The sequence below is a fragment of the Anolis carolinensis genome, chromosome 2 (genome assembly GCF_035594765.1).
Source record: "Anolis carolinensis isolate JA03-04 chromosome 2, rAnoCar3.1.pri, whole genome shotgun sequence".
Classification (NCBI taxonomy): Eukaryota; Metazoa; Chordata; class Lepidosauria; order Squamata; family Dactyloidae; genus Anolis; species Anolis carolinensis.
In genome coordinates, this window is record NC_085842.1 from 198,260,624 (window position 1) to 198,282,877 (window position 22,254).

Here is a 22,254-nt window from a genome sequence, read left to right on the forward strand (position 1 = left end):
GAAGGTGCTGTTTTGCCTTTAGCGACTAAGATCTCAGTTCTGTTGTAGACTGTTTTGATATAAGTCATATGAAGGGCTTTGACAATCATGATTAGCTGATTTTGATATTTGCAGGAATGTGGATCATTTTGATTATTACATGAAGCATTGTGAGCTTTTATTATTTGTGTGATATTTTATTGATTTTGGGGTGTATTTACATTTTAATGTCTTGATGGAGACTCATTGGAATGACAATTCCATTAAAAATGACATACCGTATATACTCGAGTATAAGCCGACTCAAATATAAGCCGAGGCACCTAATTTTACCACAAAAAACCAGGATAACTTATTGACTCGAGTATAAGCCAAGGGTGGGAAATGCAGCAGCTATGGGTAAATTTCAAAATAAAAATAGATACCAATAAAATTTCATTAATCGAGGCATCAGTAGGTTAAATGTTTTTGAAGATTTGCCGTATTTCAAAGAAAAACAATAAACTAGCTCTATAAGTGGAAAAGTAGGGGCAACAAAAACAATATGGTATCAACAATAACCTAACAACAACAACAACAACTTCATTTGGATTCCACCCTATCTCCCCATGGGGACTCAGGCCGGCTTCCAACATAGTAACAGGCAAACATTCAATGCTTATATAAACAATGCAGAGCTAGATATAGATCTATAATTATAGATACTAGTTTCACATATGCATTTCCCCCTGTAACATTTGCAAATCTCCCCTCTGTGTGTGTTCCCTCCTGTAATATAGGTAGGTAAGAATATATTCATATCTATCCAGACATCTCTCTTTATATAGATATTTGCAGAGACTTGCAAACATATGAGGGGAAATTCATATATAAAATTAATGTATATAGATAGATACACATATAAAAGTACATAGAGATAGCAAAAGCTTGCAAGGGGTTAATGCCTATATATCTGTAGGAGAGTTTAACAAATATTTCGGGGGAAATGCTTTCATAAGATTAATTAATATATATTTTTCTTCTTCCTGACTTGCAAGAGTGTTTCTCTTTTCAAAACATTCCCTTGATTAAGAGCCAGATGCTTTGGAAAAGTAAACACACTAATAAGGGAGGAAAAGAGAGAAATAGATCACATATTGCAAGCAATAGCCTGCAGGCTCCTTGCTGGCCTTGACCCGATTATAAGCCGAGGGAGGCTTTTTCAGCTCATAAATAAGGGCTGAAAAACTCAGCTTATCTTCGAGTATATGGTAAATATGATGAATAAATAGCTGCTGAAAGAAAGCTATCTATCTTATTGACTAATTGTGAGATATGTGCCCAAGCCAAAGGACAACAATGATTTTGACACTATCTACACACTAAAATCCCAGTTTGAGAAAAAAATAAGGAATCTCATTCTTTCTATATATATAAAAGGGTAATGAAATTTCGGCCTAGGACAAAACAATAAAACTACACATCCCAAAAACACTAAACTTGGCAGCACAACCCCTCATCCATGCCTCTACGTTCACACAACAAAAAGAAAAATAAAGTCCTAATTACAGTGAGAGGAATAATTGTTTTTATCCAATTGATGCCAGTTAAAAGGCGAAGCTCCGCCCACTTGGTCTCCTAGCAACCCACTCAGTCCAGGGGACAGGCAGAGTTAGACCTCACTTAGGCCTATAAAATACAGATTATCAGATTTGAACTGGATTATATGGCAGTGTAGACTCAAGGCCCTTCCACACAGCTATATAACCCATTTATAATCTTATATTATCAGCTTTGAACTGGATTATCTTGACTCCACACTGCCATATAATTCACTTCATTGTGCAGTCGGACACAACTGGATTTAATGTCAGGAGGAAACCTTTACCTTAAGTACCACCAATTTAATACTTTATTTCCCATATCACCATACTTCGCCACAGCAATGCGTGGCCGGGCACAGCTAGTTAGATAATTAAAGACATTTATATGGGGAAATATCTATCTATCTTCATAATAATAATAAATATGTGTCTTGCAACCTTTCAACAGTGTCTCTGAGTTTAATATACCTTGACTTCTTTTAACTGTCATCATTATTTTTAATGCTTTCTGGTAGCCTGATACTTTGCATCTAGGCATGAGATTGTAAAAAAAAAAACTATCTTAAAATCACTCCTGATCATGGAAGCTAAGTAGGCTCAATCCTGGTTAGTACTTGGATAGGAGATCACCAATGGACTCCTCATTATACCTTATTTTACATGGCTTTATGGCATTGTTGGACTTTTGCAAGGGCTCCCTTATAGAAAGATGGGGAGCCTACCGTTGTCCGTCATCACCATATTTTTTTTGGTGACAGCAGGACTCCAGCCATGGAGCTGCCCTGGAAGTAGTTGGCTGTAGTGTGATGTGAGCCATCAAGCTCAGTGGCCAAAGTCCGTATTATAGAACACAAAAGTAAGATCAGGAAACATTCTACTGATTCGATTTTTTATAAACATTTTGAATATCTAAATCGCAATCCTGAATCACTTCAGGTCCAGGTTCTAAAAGTTGTCACACCCTCCAAAGGCATAGATTTCCAGACGAAGCTCCTACAACATGAATCTTTTTGGATTTTCACACTCCAAACGGAACATCCGAAGGGGTTAAACAATACCAACTCTTATGATTGTTTCTTGTAAAGATTGATAGTCTTCCTTTAAATGTGACTCTGGAGTAACAGCAATTACATTACTTTACAACCACTTGACCATTGTGCTTGCCATTTAAGAGTTAAATTAGTTACTCAGCTTCATACTCGCATTGGAATCAAACGGTTTGCAGAATATGCATGTTTAAAACTTAGATCTTTCTGTGAGTATGACTTTTACATTATCTTTGTTGTGTATCGTGTATGTCTCATGTAACTATATGTATTGTAAATAACTGGTAGCCACTATGTATGTTCCCTATAGGATCCACATTTAAAAAATTCAAAAAAACAACTAAAAAAAGGACTACAATCCACCTGATGAAGACTCTTTTGAGTTGAAACCAGTTGTGGTTTTGCAGTCTACTCTCTCTCTATATAAAAGGGTAATGAAATTTCGGTCTAGGGCAAAACAACAAAACTACACATCCCAGCAACACTAAACTTGGCGGCACAACCCCTCATCCATGCCTCTACATTCATACAACAAAATGCTCCAGCTACTCCAGAAAACGGCCAGGCTTTGAGACTGCAAGGCTATTCACTGCTATTCCACCTGGCCAACAAAGGATTCCCATAAGCCACAGCAACGTGTGGCCGGGCAAAGCTAGTCCATAATAAAGAAACAAGAACAATCATTATATGTAAGAAGAGGACTCAATTTGTGTATGTGGAACAATCAAAGAACTAAAGAACATTTATTGTTTATGAGAAGAGGAGTAAATTCATCCTTCAAGAGAAAAATATTGTTTCTACTGTGAATGTAACATTCCTTTGTTTGATTGTTTAACAACGCCTTTTGCATCTGTTTTCATATTGATGTATTGAACTAATTTTAGGTTTAATGATTTCTGTATTACTGTAATAGTGGATACTTGTCTTCAAAGTCCAAAAATGCCATAAAGCTATGTAAAATAAGGCAAAATAAGGAGTTCATTGGTGATCTCTTATCCAAGTACTAACCAGGATTGAGCCTACTTAGCTTCCATGATCAGGAGTGATCTTTAGATAGGCTTTTTCCTTTTTGCAGAGGGGTCTTGCTAATTCTTTCCTCTGAAATACCTACAACCTTGTCACACGTGCTGCCAAAGGAGTCCTGAATCCTTTTGTCCCACTGGTGGTTGCACAGGGACATGCGGACCCGCCTCCCCATGCTCCGTTCGATTGCAGCTCCTCCGCTTCCTCATCACATGAGGGGAAGCCCTTTTTTGGCAGCTCAACCCATCTTTCCTTATGGACCACCAGTGGGACAAAACGATTCAGGACTCCTTCAGCAGCACATGTGACAAGGTTGTAGATGATGTAGGTATATTTCAGAGGAAAGAACTGGCAAGACCACTCTGAATGTTCTTTACCTAAGAAAACTCTATGAAATTCCTGGGGTCTCCATAAATCACTAGGTAACATTACATGAAGACACACAGAGGCATCAGACTGAACACAGCTGGGAGATGTGATTGTATTAACTACAATGTATTCACTGAAAGGATATTTATTTTACAAAAGAGAACATTGTTACTTAGGTTTACTCTTCCTCCAGTTATTTAAGTGAGGGTTTCTAAAGAGAGGAAGTGAATTGTTGCTTTCACAAGCTTCTCAAGGATTTTCTCAACCTCAAAGGATCTAAATGTATGGCTGCTGCTGCTGCTCAGTCGTTTAGTCGTCTCCGACTCTTCGTGACCTCATGGACCAGTCCACGCCAGAGCTCCCTGTCGGCCGTCACCACTCCCAGCTTCTTCAAGGTCAACCCAGTCACTTCAAGGATACCGTCCATCCATCTTGCCCTTGGTCGGCCTCTCTTCCTTTTTCCTTCCATTTTCCCCAGCATCGTGATCTTTCCCAAGCTTTCCTGTCTCCTCATGATGTGGCCAAAATACTTCAGCTTTGCCTCTAATATCCTTCCCTCCAGTGAGCAGCCGGGCATTATTTCCTGGAGGATGGACTGGTTGGATCTACTTGTGGTCCAAGGCACTCTCAGGATTTTCCTCCAGCACCAGAGTTCAAAAGCATCTATCTTCCTTCGCTCAGCCTTCCTTATGGTTCAGCTCTCGCATCCATAGGTTACGATGGGGAATAGCATTGCTTTGACTATGTGGACCTTCGTTGCCAGTGTGATGTCTCTGCTCTTCACTGTTTTGTCAAGGTTGGCCATTGCTCTCCTCCCAAGAAGTAAACGTCTTCTGATTTCCTGGCTGCAGTCTGCATCTACAGTAATCTTCGCGCCTAGAAATATAAAGTCTGTCACTGCCTCCACGTTTTCTCCCTCTATTTGCCAATTATCAATAGGTGTAGTTGCCATGATCTTGGTTTTCTTGACGTTTAACTGCAATCCAGCTTTTGCACTTTCTTCATGTATGGCAACCAAGTTTAAATTGATTCACAATGATCAGCAAATAAATAGATAACAATTATGCACTTCTGTCTCAGCTTTTGCTCTTTCTGTGGTTCACACACCTACAACAAAAATATTGGTCTTCTAACTCCACAGTTGAACCCAGTACAGGCAGTCCCCAAGTTACAAACATCCAACTTATAAATGACTCATAGTTAAGAACGGGGATAAGACAACAGGAAGTGAGAGAAATCTGCCCTTGGAAGGGAAATTCAATCCTGAAAGAGTTATTATGGCAAAAAAATGCCTCAACTGAAGCTTTATCATCGATCCTTGTTTCCATAACAAGCCGATTTTTTCAAAATCCAATTTTCACAGGGGCAGAAAGTGAAGTGAAATCTTCTGAACGGGGGCACAGATAGCTAAACAAACATCACAGGGGTGTTAGCCTTCCCCAAGCTATCCAAAGCTTATATATAGCTGGAGATATAGTTACGACCTTTTCACATGGCCCATTGTGCTGGCAATTGCTGGTGAAAGGGAAGGTATGCAGGGTCCTTGTGGCACCCCACGCACCCTCCCTCCTCATCTCATTACATGGAGAGGACAGGAGAGGGTGCTTTGGCACCCTTTCCTTCCCCTCATCAGATGGCAGAAAGGGTGGCAACACGTGGCAGTGCATGTTATCCTGCCGCCCTTTCTGCCATCACATGGGGAAATTGAAGGGAAAGTGTGGGTAGCTCTATTGGAGCTACCCAAGCTATACTTTCCTCCACTTTGGGAGGAATGTAGCTGGGGCACACGGCAGGCACCATTTTTGCCATGATTAAAAGCGGCAAAACAGGACAAAAATGACCTACGTGAAGAGGTCCCTAAAATGTACTGTTTCAACTTACATAGAAATTCAGCTTAAGAACAAGCCTACAGAAATTACCTTATTCATAACTTGGGGACTGACTGTACTAGAATTTAGTGCCAACTGGCAGAATAACAGTTTTTGTTTTATTGTTTTAATCTGGTCAAAAAACACACTTTTGTCAAACACATATTTTGACATAATGTCTTCCTTTCATGCATTTTCTTCCTGATAACTAATGGGGCCTCATCACACTAGAGAAAAAATCCACTTAAAATCCGGTTTCTGCTTCCTGCAGAATTCTGGGGTTTGTGGTTTAGGGAGGAGCCTTTAACAACCTCACTAAACTATAAACCCCAGAATTCTGCAGGAGGCAGAAACTGGATTTTTTTCCCTAGTATGATGAAGTATAGACGGACTCCCATTCTATACATTTTCTCCTTATCACTCCCTCATAATACTCCCTGCACAGGCAACAGATTTTCCTACTTAGTGCAAACACAAATCAATTTGTAAGCTTCAAAATCTAAAAGTGACTGAAAAAATGCACTTTAAATAAAAATGAAAACTGTTACACTAATATAAGACTGAAATATTATCAAATCTTAATCCTAATCCATGAAATGTATTGTTTCCAACACCCATTCCTTTAATACTTGTGTAGAAGACAAATTTCAGCAAATGGTGCTTGTTACTTGTTACATTGCAAGCAACATCTACTTCTAAATGTGCAGGAGCTGTCTGCAGTTTTAATTCTGGCAATGCTATTTTCCCCTCAAAACATAGATCATCCTCAAGCCTATCTCTTTTTCACTGTCAAGTTTCAGATTACCCTCCAAGAATCTACTACTCAATTCCAAGAACCCATACCTATCCACACAATAACAGATTGAAATTCATCTGACTTCAACATAGGACCACCCTTTAGCGACAGAATTAACAACAGCAACTAGACTGCCCTGTGCTACTTTTTGCCTGCTTCTCTCTCTCCTGCAGTCCATCAGCCAGAGTTATTCTGGTTGCAGACAACAACAAGGTTTTAAATTTGGATTCAGTTTGAGTTCCCTCTAATACTTCCTCTAAAGCAGCCCTTGGATTACAGCTCAGTTTTACTTCCACTCTACTTAATGGTAACGTTCTATTTTTGGAGAAGGTATATTTGATTTATCCTGTAGAAAAAAATTGCTTGAAACAAGTACTATCCATTTGCATTTATAGAAATAGGACCCAGTTACTCCTAAATGAAATGCAGGGGCAGTCAGAACGTGCCTTGGCATTTAATTTCCACTTCTTCTATGTGATCCAACATTTGGTGGTCCTTAAGGATTACAGTTAAACCATCTAACTGTATGTTAGATCACTCACGGATAGATTTAGTTGCACATATACATATGGGGAAATCACAATAACGGACTGCACTTGCACACATACCAAAATAAATCTGCCAGTTTTCACAATGACAGTATCATTAGCTGTGCAGGAACCCCGTTTTAAAAGGCAATCACATGCTGGGGACCAACATCATGGGATATTGCATCCTTTCATGACTTTCCTTTAGACCTTCTAAAACCCTCTAAAAAGTGGCCAATCTCAGAAGACAGGATAAAAGGTTAGATGGAGCATGAGCTATAGTCAAATACGGATGAGTTCATATATTTTTTCCATGGTTTCCACATGCTTTTGTTATGTAAAAATCACATTCTCTGTGTCAAGAGTATATCTGTAGAGTTGGTGCCATTTGACACTGTAGCTGCCATGGCTTAATGCTGTGGAATCTTGGGATTTTTACTTTGGTGAGACAACAAAGGTTTCGGAGGATAAGGCTAAAGACCTTGAAAATGACATTTCCCAAGATTTCATAGCATGAAACCATGGCAGTGGTGTCAAATAACATTCATTTGACAGTATAGATCAGTGTTTCTCAATCTGGGGGTTGGGACCCCTTGGGGGTCACAAGGGAAGTTTAGAGTGGTCACCAAAGACCAGTATTTTCTATTGGTCATGGGTGTTCTGTGTCGAAAGTTTGGCCCAATTCTATCAGTGTGGTTCAAGAGGTTCTTTGATTGTAGGTGAACTATAAATCCCAGCAACTACAACTCCCAAATCTCAAGGTTTATTTTCTCCAAACTCCCCCAGTGTTTAAATTTGGGCATATTTAATATTCGTGGAACCCCGGTGGCTCAGTGTGTTAAAGCACTGAGCTGCTGAACTTGCAGACTGAAAGGTCCCAGATTCAAACCCTGTGAGCGGCGTGAGCGACCGCTGTTAGCTCCAGTTTCTGCCAACCTAGCAGTTCAAAAACATGTGAGTAGATCAATAGGTACCGCTCCGGCGGGAAGATAAGGGCGCTCCATGCAGTCATGTCGGCCACATGACCTTGGAGGTGTCTACGGACAACACCGGCTCTTCGGCTTAGAAATGAAGATGAGCACCAGCCCCCAGAGTCAGACATGACTGGATTTAACATCAGGGGAAACCTTTACCTTTAAAAAAAATATTCTTGCCAAATTTGGTCCAGATCCATCATTGTTAGAATCCACAATGTTCTCTGGATGTAGGTGGACTACAACTCCAAAACGCAAGGTCAATGCCCACCAAAACTTTCCAGGATTTCCTATTGGTCATGGTAGTTTTGCATGCCAAGTTTGGTTCAATTCCATCATTGGTGGATTTCCGAATGATCTTTGGTTGTAGATAAACTATAAATCCCAGCAACTACAACTCCCAAATGACAAAACTAACCACCCCCCAACCCGATTAGTATTCAAATTTGGATGTATTGGATATTGGATATAACAGTAACAACATGACAGCTATGAAGTAGCAACGAAAATAATTTTATGGTTGGGGGTCACCACAACATGAGGAGCTATATTAAGGGGTCGAAACATTAGGAAGGTTGAGAACCACTGGTCTAGATGCACCATCAGAAATTCAGAGCCTACTATTCAGCACTGAAATGACCAATTTCAAGTGACAGATAGTATAAAAAGACCCATAGATGTTACATTCAAATCATTTCAGCTTTTCCCCCTATAATTTAATCACCATTCTGAAATAGCCCTGGGAGAAGGGATGTGTTTTGGATTTTAATCCACAACATTTGAAGCTGCCCCAAACCACTATTAAACTTGATGAATCTCCACAATGTACAACCTTAGAGAGAGCAACAGAGGCGAGAGCTGTTTTGAGCAACGACATTCTTTTATTTCATACTGAATCTTATAATTACTTACAGTTGGCTGTAAGAAGAAGTCGGGAAACAGACCAGGAGGGCAGTCACCAGGTAGAGAACGGACCCCTCCATCATGAACTGAAGGGTTAGGCACCAGAGGCAACTGCAAACCCCAGTATTTATTATAAGTCTGTTACAGAACCAACCCCTTTTGCAAGAGCTTAATGTTTAATCAGCATATGGGGAGGGGTTTGAGCAACTTGGGAATTTCAGAAGGAAACATCAGCTCTGTCAAAACACATAAAGAATACTTTGTCCTTTTTTTACAATTCTTTAGAAGTGTACAAAGAGATGGAGCAATCAGCAAACATTCCATGAGCTTGATAAAATGCAGACTGAAAAATGAAAGCTCTCGTTCTCGGTCTCTCTCATACACACATGCAATGCATAAAACAAGAATTGTGGAAGGCTGGCAAATAGCCCCCCACCCCAAAACACACCATTTTCTGCTCCCTTAACCCATCCACCGGAGCCCCCAGTGGTGTAGTGGATTAAAGCCTTGTGACTTGAAGGTTGGGCTGCTGATCTAAAAGCTCCCAGGTTCAAATCCCACCCGGAGAGAGCGCGGATGAGCTCCCTCTATCAGCTCCAGCTTCATGCGGGGACATGAGAGAAGCCTCCCACAAGGATGATAAAAACATCAAAACATCCGGGCATCCTCTGGGCAACGTCCTTGCAGACGGCCAATTCTCTCACACCAGAAGCGACTTGCAGTTTCTCAAGTCGCTCCTGACACAAAAAAAGAAAAAAACCTATCCACCAATCCTGAAGCTGCCTAGACCATCAAGAAATAGTTTTAGATTCCCCCCCCCCCTTTTTTTTCTGGATGGAAAAAGGCCAAAACCATCACAAAACATGGCATTTTGTGCCCTCTCCCGCCACTCAATTGCCAAACCGCAGGCCACCATTGAAATCAGCCCTTTTTAGACTGAATCTTGGAATCCAATGTAATACAATGGGTGCATCTATACTGTAGAATTAATGCAGTTTGACACCACTCTAATTGCCAATAATAATAATAATAATAATAATAATAATAATAATAATTATTATTATTATTATTATTATTATTATTATTATTATTATTATTTATAACACGCTTCCATCTCCCAGAGGGGACTTGGAGCAGTTCACATCGGGACCAAGCCCGATCAACAGATAAAACAATATGACAACATATATAATTAAAACAGTAACAGTAAAATAACATTCAGAAAATGCATAGCAAGCATCATGATTAAACAGTGGGGCTATTAAGAAATTACAGGGAAAGCAGCCAAGGTTCAATGCTATAGAATCAAGGAAGTTGTAGTTTCACAAGGTAATTAGCCTTTTCTGTCAATGGTTGCCAGATACCTCACTAAACAGTGGCAATTTCTGGTTCAATGAGAGATTATCTGTTTGGGGATCAACTCAGAATCTCATCCTTTCTACAGAAGTCAGCATCTTGATTACACATTTATTTATTCATTTATTTACTATATGACTCTGCTCTTCTCACCCCAAAGGGGACTCAGAGCAGCTTACAAATATGGCATTTCAATGCCGCATTATAATATAAACAACTAGACATATAAAATGATAAAGGTTAAAGGTAAAGGTTTTCCCGTGACATTAAATCTAGTTGTGTTCTTCTCTGGGGTTTAGTGCTCATTTCCATTTCTGAACTGAAGAGCCGGTATTGTCCACAGACACCTCCAAGGTCATGTGGCCAGCATGATTGCGTGGAGTGTTGCTACCTTCCCGCCGAGGCAGTACCTATTGATCTACTCACACTTGCATGTTTTCGAACTGCTAGCTTGGCAGAAGCTGGGGTTAACAACAGGAGCTCATCCCACTCCCTGGATTCGAACTGCTGACCTTTCAGTCAGCAAGTTCAGTAGTTCAGCGGTTTAATCTGCTGTGCCATCAGGGGCTCCAATAAAATGATAAAAACAGGTCAAAATATAAAACACTTCAAATAGATTAGATTAAAATAGATTAAAAACATAATGACTCAACCCATTGTCGTCATTAGTGGTACATTCCATATAGCCCTATTTCCCAAAGACCTGGTGCCGCAGCAGGTCTTCAGCTTTTTCTTGAATATGAAGAGGAAGGGGGTAGTCTAATATCATTGGGAAGGGAATTTAATAGATGAGGGGCCACCACTGAGAAGGTCCTGTCTCTTGTCCCCACCTGCAAAGGGGAAGGGATCAAGAGCAGGGCCTCCCTGGCAGATCTTAACACTTAACACTTAACCCAGTTCATAGGGGGAAATACATACAGATAAGTTGGGCCAGAACTGTTTAGGGCATTATAGGCCAAAGCCAGCACTTTAAACTGTGCTTGGTAGAAGACTGGCAGCCAGTGGAACTGACACAACAGGGGGGTTGCATATTCATAGAATCATAAAATCATAGAATAATAGAGTTGAAAGAGACTTTGTGAGTCATCCAGTCCAACCCCCTGCCAAGAAGCAGGAAATCGCATTCAAAGCATCCCTGACAGATGGCCATCCAGCCTCTGCTTTAAAGCCTCCAAAGAAGGAGCCTCCACCACAGTCTGGGGGAGAGAGTTCCACTGCCGAACAGCTCTCACAGTGAGGAAGTTCTTCCTGATGTTCAGGTGGAATCTCCTTTCCTGTAGTTTGAAGCCATTGTTCCATGTCCTAGTCTCCAGGGCAGCTTGCTCCCTCCTTCGTATGACTTCCGCTCACATATTTATACATGGTTATCATGTCTCTTCTCAGCCTTCTCTTCTGCAGGCAAAACATGCCCAGCTCTTTAAGCCGCTCCTCATAGGACTTGTCTTCCAGACTCTTGATCATTTTAGTCGCCCTCCTCTGGACACATTCCAGCTTGTCAACATCTCCCTTCAACTGCGGTGCCCAGAATTGGACACAGTATTCCCTGTACATTGCTCCAGTGAGCAACCTGGCTGCCACCTGTTGGGACAATTTGAAGCTTCCGAACAGTCTTCAAAGGCAACCCCATGTAGAGCACATTGCAGTAGTTTATTCGAGATGTGACAAGAGCGTGGACCACCATGGCCAAATCTGGTTTCTCAAGGTATGGGCACAGCTGGCACACAAATTTTAAATGTGCGTATACTCCCCTGACCACTGCTGAGACCTGTGATTCCAGGCTCAAAAACGAATCCAGGAGAACACCCAAGCTGTGAACCTGTGTCCTCAGAGGAAGTGTAACCCCGTCCAGCAGAGGCTGCAACTCTATACCCTGTTCAGCCTTTTGACTGACCAGGAGTACCTCCATCTTGTCTGGATTCAATTTCAATTTGTACACCATCATCCAGACTGTCACAGCTGCCAAGCACCGGTTCAGCACCTGAACAGCCTCCTTATTAGCAAGTGGAAAAGAGTGATAGAGTTGGACATCATCGGCATACAGATGGCATCGAACTCCAAAACTCTGGATGATCTCCCCCAGCAGCTTCATGTAGATGTTAAACAACATGGGGGACAATACTGAACCCTGCGGGACCCCGCAAGACAATTTTTGTGAGTAGTGCAGGAGTCCCCCAACAACACCTTGTGAGAATGACCTTTCAGGAAGGACTGGAGCCACTGCAAAACAGCGCCTCCAAGCCTCATTCCCCCAAGGCATTTCAGAAGGATACCGTGGTTTATGGTATTGAAGGCCACATGTGTTGGGGGTTGTAGAAATAAATAAATAGAAGCTTTACCACAGTTTTTGAATCACGATAAACCCTGCAATATAATAAAATGTCACTCAGACTTGTGTAACAAGTAACAGTATCTTTACTTCAGTTCAAAAGTTCAAACAGGGCAACAATATATACAACAGTTTTTTTCTGAATTCACACAGAGAACATAGGGAGTAAACAGTTCCTTTAAACAGTCTTTAAACATGCCTCAATTGCCTTGTAAATAATCAAGCTTCGGAGAGTATGGCAGCCATTTCCTTCCTGACCAATTTCCAGTCAGCTGCTCTCCTCCCTCTCCAAGATGAATGTGGCAGTTAAAAGCAATGTGTTGTCAAAGTTAAAACCATTTGTCTCAGCACCAAGCTAGAGACAGCAGCCAATCGGAATTGTGGCTCCTGGCTGGCTCAGCCAATCAGCTGTTGCCACATGCCTTTCCAGTCAACTCATTCCATCATGGTGTCTTTTTTCAAATCCTTACAATATGCACCCAAGATGACACCATCTTAGACTAGTTCAAACTCTCAAAACCTTTCTATAGGAGGCATGATTCATAGGTCATTCAGGAGGCATCTCATCCTTAAACAGACAACCTCTTTTTGAACCATGATCCTCAACTTTTGTACTATGAATTCCTGTCAGTATGGTCAGGGTTTTTTTTTTTTATAGAGTGACCAACAGAAATCTGCTGGGAAAACACATTTACTTGCAAAACAACAAGCATGGTTCTATCTGGAACCTCAGACTCTGAGGTTGTGCATGAGGAAAACATAAGACTGCCCACTTGAACGCCTGATGCATGGAAGCTTTGTGATTGATGTTGTGTTTGATATGGGGAATCGCAAAGACAGAAGCAGCAACTTTTGTGCAGAGCTTGGACAATTTCACTTCTTCATTTACAACTCCCAGAAATCCCAATCCTGCAAAAGTTTACTTCCATATACAGTTGAATGTTTTGGCTGTCGGTATTCAGCTGAAGCTTGCAAAACCAAAATTGTTTATGTAGTTTGTTATACATTTTTGCACATTGTGTGTCATCATGCATTGATTGCATGGTCATTCATAGCATGTTCAGTTGTGCAAAATTGCAGTTCTGTAACAAGACAGCAAACCTATTACAAGGGTTTTCTTGGCAAGATTTGTTCAGAGCGGGGTTGCCATTACTCTCCTCTGAGGCCAAGAGAGTATCACTTGTCCGAAGTCATTTTGTGGATTTCTATGGCTGAGTGAGGAACCAAACACACAACCACTACACCAAGTTGAATTTTATGCACCAAATGCATATGATATTTTGCAACATTTTGTTTTCAACTTTGACCAGCCAGAGATGTCAGAGTTTGAAAGTAAAAGTTCTTTGTTGTTTTGTACCTTTGAGTCATTTCCCACTTATGATGAACCTTAGGCAAATTTATCACAAGTTGTTCTAAGCAATCCTTTAAAAGTGTGTTTGAAGGTAGCTGGCCTTATCTCACTCTGGTTTTCTCTACCTGTAATAACTCATTGTATGTAGGCACATTTCTGGAACTGAGCAACTTGTTATCTGTGTTTGAGAAACAAGAGTAATAATGAAGACATTGCATAGTTTTTATTTCCTACTCAATCACCTGAGTACACACATTGCCAGCTTACTCATTTATTACTAGATAAGGAGAGTGAGAAGAAGAGTATGCCCAGCTCCATCACGCTTAAGCCCAGCAGATGGAAAAAGACTGCAATCTCCAGCACAAATGCAACTTCCCTGACTTCAAAGAGAGAGAAGAGACTTAGGCCCCTTCTACACTGCCATACAATCCAGATTATCAAAGTGGATAATCCACATTATCTGCTTTGAACTGAATTATATGAGTCTACACTGCCACATAATCCAGTTCAAAGCAGATAATCTGACAGTATAGACTCACATAATTCAGTTCAAAGCAGATAATGTAGACGTCAGGATGTCCAAACCAGCCATAGGAAGTGACTGCTCGATTCATCCTGACACGAAGACTATGAACCCTTCCACACAGCCCTTTATCCCAGAATATCAAGGCAGAAAAGTGTGTACTTAGGTAATCCAGTTAAAAGCAGATATTGTGGGATTTTCTGCCTTGATATTCTGGGATAAAGGGTTGTGTGGAAGAGCCCCATGTTGGCAAAAGGCGGAGTTTGGGAAGAAGATGGGGAATGTTACATAGATAAGGGCATCTGGCAGCCTTTTGGGAATCAAAAGTGTAGCTTGTGTTTTGGGAATTGAAAGTAGAAACTGTGAGAGCACATTCTGACTGGGGATGGGGGAGGGATTAATTTCTTGATTTATACCAGGAAGGGGAGGGGAAAGTTTTTACCTCTGAGGATGCCTGCCATAGATGCGGGCGAAACGTCAGGACAGAATACTTCTAGAACATGGCCATACAGCCCGGAAAACATACAACCACCCTGGGAAAGTTAGAATTTATTTTCTTGAATTCTGGCAAGAAGGAAATGAAGACTTTGTTTCCAATGAACTTCATTGTGAGCATGTCTTAATTCCAAGAAGCTTCCAGGTTCTGCTTTGATAATCTGAATTATATGGCAGTGTAAGTAAAGGTAAAGGTTTCCCCTGGCATTAAGTCCAGTCCTGCCCAACTCTGGGAGTTGGTGCTGTTTTCCATTTCTAAGATGAAGAGCTGGCGTTCTTCGTAGATCATGTGGTTGGCATGACTGCATGGAGTGCCATCACTTTCTAGCAGAAGTGGTACCTATCTACTCACATTTGCATGTTTTCGAATTACTAGGTTGGCAGAAGCTGGGGGTAATAGCCGGAGCACACACTTTCAAGGAACACACATAATAGGAACACACACTTTCAAGCCGGGAACAGAACTTTGCCATTATTGACACTTTTTAGAGCCTGGCTGCATGGCCATCTGTTCAGACAGATTTGGTTGTCCACTTGTGACATCAAACAACAGGGTGCTGTTCCTGGGTTATACATGGCTTTTCCTATTAGCCACCTACATGACTTTGGCTCTCATATTTACATTCCTCTCCAGCACATCCATGTCCCAACAGCCATTAGTAAGTTTTTGCCATTTACTAAACTGTAGCCATGTTGTCAGCATACACCCAATGAGGAACCAACATGTATAACCCAACAACATCATCCTGTTGTTGCCTGGCGCAAGTACACCATGAAACCTGTCTGCTCAGATGGCCATACAACAAGGTCTGACTAATTACAGTAATGATGGCATTCTGTTCCTGGTTTGAAAGTGTCTGTTCCTGTTTCATTGTGTACAACTTACTATGAAAGTACTTATTGCATCCCAGGAACTTCATTTTTCTGCCACAAATTTCATTAAACAGGTAAGGACAAAGTTTTTGCCTTCTACTCAAGTGTCACCTTTTTTCGGAACTGACCAATGAGGAACAAACATCTAGTGATTTCCGATTGCAGACATGCGAAGATCTGGATATTTGGCTAAAAACCATGATATTCCTGCACCTGGAAATCTCACATTTTTTGCCTTTTGTAGCGATGGCTTCTGGGTTTACAGGGAACAGCATCTAGCCACCCTCCTGATGGTTGCAGGAGCTCCTGGGATAAAGGTACTGTCTGGACAGGTCCAAGAATAGTACGTTTATTAAGCCCTCCATATCTACAGATTTTGTATCAATGGAATTAAAAAAAATAAATTCCCAAGAGCTTGATCTTGTCATTTAATACAAGAAACACAATTTTACTATGTCACTGTATATACTAGTACTTGAACATCCACAAATACTGGTATTAGTGCAGAGTGTGTGTTTGGGGGGGGGGGGGATGCCCAGGAACCAAACCTCACCTGATACCAAGGGCCCACTGTAGTGTGTATTACGATTATTCTTACCAAATAAAAGGCACAGATATATATGCAAAATAGAACATCAATAAAGAGTTAATCAGGAAATTCTGGATATCAGCTGGTTTCCAGTAACAAGTTTGTTTTCCTGGCACAAACTTGGAAAGAAAGGGAGCTTGAACAATCTCGAAAGATAATCAATTGCAACATGTCTACATATTTACTTGGGGAAAGATTCAACAGAGCCAATGTCATAAATCTGGAAGCAAGAAGTGATCCATGGCAACCAGGTTTGGGAGAGGCAAGATTTAAAAGGTTATTTGGGACATTAAAGGAAGGCTAGAAAAAACTCAGTGAAGATATCTCCTTTAGGAAGATTATGGTTCAGTTTTGAGTCTTTGGGGTGTTCACCATCAGCATGCCATCAGCATTTTCTTGTTTGTGTTTTGAAGAACAATAATATAATAGTGTTATTAGAAGTTAGAACTCACTGATTTATTAATGTGGTTGGATTTATTAATTTGGTAAGAACCCCCAGTGGTGCAGTGGTTTAACTGCTGAGCTGTTGAACTTGCTGACCAAAAGGTCGCAGGTTCGAATTCGGGGAGTGGGGTGAGTTCCTGCTGTTAGCCCCAGCTTCTGTCAACCTAGCAGTTCGGAAACATGCAAATGTGAGTAGATCAATAGATACCACTCTAGTGGGAAGGTAACGGCACTCCATGCAGTCATGCCAGCCACATGATCTTGGAGATGTTTATGGACAACGCCGGCTCTTTGGCTTAGAAATGGAGGTGAGCACCAACCCCCAGAGTCAGACACCACTAGACTTAATGTCAGGCGAAAACCGTTACCTTTAGAATTTTAAAACTGTTCCCCAAGATATGAGCTAAAACAAAGATATCTATTCTTTCCCATAATGTAAACTCCTGCACAAATTTTGTTCTAGTGGAGCAATATAACTCCCTAGTTTTTATCACAGAGTTAAAAACTCTGTAATTGGAAAGGTTAAGAAAGGCCAATTCTTTAACCTATGCTCACATGATGGTGTCTCCTACCTGAATTTTCAGTGCTATGTGGTCTAGGGATGATGGGTGCTACAGATCAACAATATCTGTAGAGACACACAATTCCCATTCTTAGTCTTTCTGCCTAAGATGACAAAAAGAGCTTCAAAAATCTAAAAATAAATAAATCTATGACCGCTATGGAATAGTTCTACTAATTCTCCTGGATCTTTCAGCAGCTTCTGATTCCATCAGCTCCAGTATCTCTCTGAAATAATTGTCTGGGAATGAAAATAAGGCACATTGCACTTCCATGATTTTGCTGCTGCCTGGATGACTGCTGCAAAAGGTTTGCTTCTCCCCACCCCCACCAGTAATAAAAGGAGCACACTAACCCACCACCGTGGCTGAACCTGACTTAGCACATAGAAGATAGTTTGGAAAGAGAGCAGATAACAGTAACTGTCTTCATAGACCTTCTGCAGCTTATGACACTGTAAATCATTGCCTCCTCTTGAAAAAAAAAGTATAATATCACAAAGGATTACCACGTCACCCGCTTCATAGAAAATCTGCTACAAAACAGGAGCTTTTTTGTTGAGTTTCGGGGTCAGAGAAGCAGATGGCAAAAACAGAAGAATGGCCTGACTCAGGGGAGTGTGCTTGCTCCATCAATGTCAGCCACTGCCAGAAGGGACAGAAAGTTTCATCTATACTGACAATCGTGCTATCACCGTCCAAGCAGGAAGCTTTGAAATGGTTGAACAGAAGCTCTCTGAAGCTTTAGGTGCTTTTACTGCCTATTACAGGGAAAACCAGTTGATTCCTAATCCATCTAAAATGTAGACGTGTACTTTTCATATTAAGAACAGACAAGCATCGCGAGCCTTGAGGATTACCTGGGAAAGAATCCCACTGGAGCATTGCAGCACACCAAAATACCTGGGAGTTACTCTGGACTGTGTTCCGACTTACAAGAAGCACGGCTTGAATATCAAGCAAAATGTGGGTGCTAGAAATAGTATCATACGAAAGCTGACTGGCACAACCTGGGGATCACAATCAGACACAGCGAAGGTATCTGCCTTTGGAAAGTCTCCAAAGAAGTCTCCTTCTTTGGAGACTTTTAAGCAGAGGCTGGATGGCCATCTGTCAGGGGTGCTTTGAATGCGATTTCCTGCTTCTTGGCAGGGGGTTGGACTGGATGGCCCATGAGGTCTCTTCCAAATCTACTACCCTGTTTCCCCTAAAATAAGACATCCCCAGAAAATAAGACCTAGTAGAGGTTTTGCTGAATTGCTAAATATAAGGCCTCCCCCGAAAGTAAGACCTAGCAAAGTTTTTGTTTGGAAGCATGCCCGCCAAACAAAACACCAGAGCATGTAGGATTGGTAAATGTATGTACCATATACATGGAAATAATGGTAGTAACTAGAATTTCTTGATAGGATTCACAGTTTGTCTGGTTATGCTGGTTTGTGATGACAACTACTGTGCAGTATATAATAAATGTTTGGTTTTTTTGTTCAACAATAAATGTGAATTCTTCTTCATGGAAAAATAAGACATCCCCTGAAAATAAGACCTAGAGCATCTTTGGGAGCAAAAATTAATATAAGACACTGTCTTATTTTCGGGGAAACACGGTATTCTATGATTCTATGATTCTACGCCCTCGCACTTTGCTTCTCTGCTGCTGAATACATATGCCCAGTGTGGAATACATCTCACCATGTTAAAACATTGACTGTGGCTCTTAATGAGACTTGTTGCATTATCATAGGATGCCTATGCCCTACACACTGGAGAAAGTATACTGTTTAACCAGTATCACACCACCAGACATCCGTTGGGAAGTAGCAGCCTTTAACAAAAGGACCAAGGCACTGACATATCCAGGTCATCCTCTGTTCAGATATCAGCCAGCAAGCCAATGCCTTAAATAAAGAAATAGAATCCTAAGATCGACAGAGATACGTGCAGTAACACCTCAGCAAGTCAGAGTCCAAAAGTGGCAGGCTAAAACCCAGAACCTCAATCAGTGGCTGATACCAGATGAGAAACTCCCTCCTGGGCACAAAGAAGACTGAGCAACTTGGAAGACGCTGAAAAGACTGCACTCTGGCACCACGATATAGAGAGCTAACTTTAAAAAATGGGGCTACAAATCAGAGTCCACAACATGCAAATGTGGAGAAGAGCAAGCAACAGACCACTTACTGCAATGCAGTCTAAGCCCCGCCACAGGCACAATGGAGGATTTTCTCATAGTGGAACCAGAGGCACTTGAAGTGCGATAACAAACTTATTAACAATAGCAAGGCTGCTTATGGTAAGGAATTGGAAAAGAGAAATAGATATTCAAACAGAGGAGTGGTATAAGGAAGTATGGAAATTGACAATAAATGATAAACTGAGGTGTAAATTGAAAGTTAAAAGAGGGATATGGAATCAAAGTTATTTTGATGATGTATGGAGAAAATTTTTTGAAAAGGATTTTTTTAAGACCTGCACAAGAGGAAATGACATTTTGGACCGGGCTGTGGCGCAGCTGGCTAGTAATCAGCTGCAATAAATCACTACTGACCATGAGTTCGAAGCCTGGGTTGGGTTAAGTCCCCGACCATTAAATAGCCCGGCTTGCTGTTTACCTATGCAGCCCGAAAGACAGTTGCATTTGTCAAGTAGGAAATTTAGGTACGCTTTATGCGTGAGGCTAATTTAACTAATTTACAACACCATAAAACTGCCAGCAACATGCTGGAAGGAATGAGGCAGTACAGTCACTAGTGGACAGTGAAGCAACAGCTTCCCTTGTGGCCGGAATCGTGAAGCTGGAAATGTTAAAATGCCTCTGTGTGTCTATACTGCATGTTGTTTATCTGATGGCATTGAATGTTTGCCATATAAATATGTTCATTGTAATCCGCCCTGAGTCCCCTTTGGGGTAAGAAAGGCTGAATATAAATACTGTAAATAAATAAATAAAATAAATTGGACAGATGATATATAAAAATAGTGGCTCGGGGCGAAGGGAACACAGAGGGGATAGAAAATATATATATATGCATAAAAATAACAGTAGATGCCAAAAGTTAATGAATGGTAGATTGTATTGAATATTATGTGCCTGCTGTTAAACAAACGATTTATAACCAATGTATTGAATTATGATAAAATAAAAAAAAATAAAAAATAGATTACTTTATTAGCACCCTATAGATGTGGTACATACATACACTTGAAGCTTTGTAGAATTTGGCAGATTTTGTCCTTGTTTGAGTAGCTTGCACAAGTTGGCACTAGGTAGCCTTTCTCCAGCTTTTCTGGAACTAGATCATGAACTGGGAGCATTAACCTCTCTGTCTTTTCCAGATATTGACGGGGAAAATATTGTTTGGACTTTCCATGGCCAAATTTGCTGGCATTCTGGTGAGTCACTTCATCTGTACTCTGATACAGCAAGCTTTTGAAATTTGTGACATACCTGCCACAAATAAAAGTAAAAGAACATTAGACTAAGGGGAAAAAAACTAATAGATGTGGAGTGGCAGGAACACTCCAGGTTATTACTATTTACTGGTCATTGCCTATGCTTGACACATTCACCACTTTACTGAGCTGATGCCCCGCACAGGTTAATAATTTGCATAAACATTTCCTTGTGCTCAACTATGCTGTTCACAAGGAAAGGACAAAACTTGTGTACAATCTAACCTCCATTGTACACAAGTCTGGTCATTTGCATGCCCATTTTCTCAGATACCAATATAAGAGCTTATTTGTACAGCCAAGGTTCAAATATTTCAGAAAACAAGGTCTAATCAGTAGACCCATAGAAAGTCTATGGAGGGAGGGGATGGGAAAGGTTGTAAACAGCTGGGATTTTCCCTGAGCTGATCTTCAAATCTGCGCTAACCTTAAATTTCTTCCTTCTCAAATTACCAGTGTTCTGAAGCTCTTTTTAGACTCAGCTCAAAGTTGGCAGGGCACGTAGTCTCTCACAGCATTTTACTCTGGGACAAAAGGTGGACTTTCCTCTGTTCCTGGAATTCCGTTAGCCTGTTTGCATAATTTTTCGCTCACTAGTTTTTTCTGAAGTTTATCACATTTAAAAAAAAATCTATCCACAATCTTCCAAAATGAAAAAAGACCAAAAGTTAATAAAAATATTATACCAACAACTACTAGAAAGGGCAACAGAAGAGGAATACATAAAAGAATGTATGATAAAATGGGCAAAAGACATGCGGAAAAATTGGGACATTTTATCATCAGTGGTGGACCTGTGAGAAATTAAAATAATTTTGGAAGACAATAGATCAAATAACACAGGAAATCATAGGAATCAAATTTAAATTAGAACCTGAAATGTATTTACTAAGCTTTACAAATTCAAAATTTTAAAAAAATGAGGACAGAATATTTTTCTACATAAGCACAGTGGCCAGACTAACAATAGCGAAAAAATTCCTACTCCCGAGGAATGGTTAATCAGAATCTTGGACATGATACAAATGGATAAGCTAACACAAAAAATAAGAGAGGGTAAAAATAAAACAGACTGGACAAACTTCATAAAATTCTTGATAAAAAGAAGAATGGACTTCACGATAGACTTATCTACAATATAAAACGGTTTAAGCGAAAAGAGACTAAGGGAAAATACCAATATGTAATCAACGAAAGAGAAAACTCCGAGGTCAAG

At 40.6% G+C, this 22,254-nt stretch overlaps 1 protein-coding gene across 1 annotated transcript in view; it reads right to left on the minus strand.

Annotated features, from left to right (window-relative positions):
- Positions 1-9,232, minus strand: part of c3 (complement C3) — a 79,783-nt gene extending 70,551 nt beyond the window's left edge. Inside the window, exon 1 of the mRNA XM_003216747.4 lies at positions 9,078-9,232. Within this exon, the coding sequence (XP_003216795.1) occupies positions 9,078-9,151 (74 nt within the window). The 5' untranslated portion in view covers positions 9,152-9,232. The remainder of the gene's footprint in view (positions 1-9,077) is intronic.
- Positions 9,233-22,254: the final 13,022 nt, after the last annotated feature.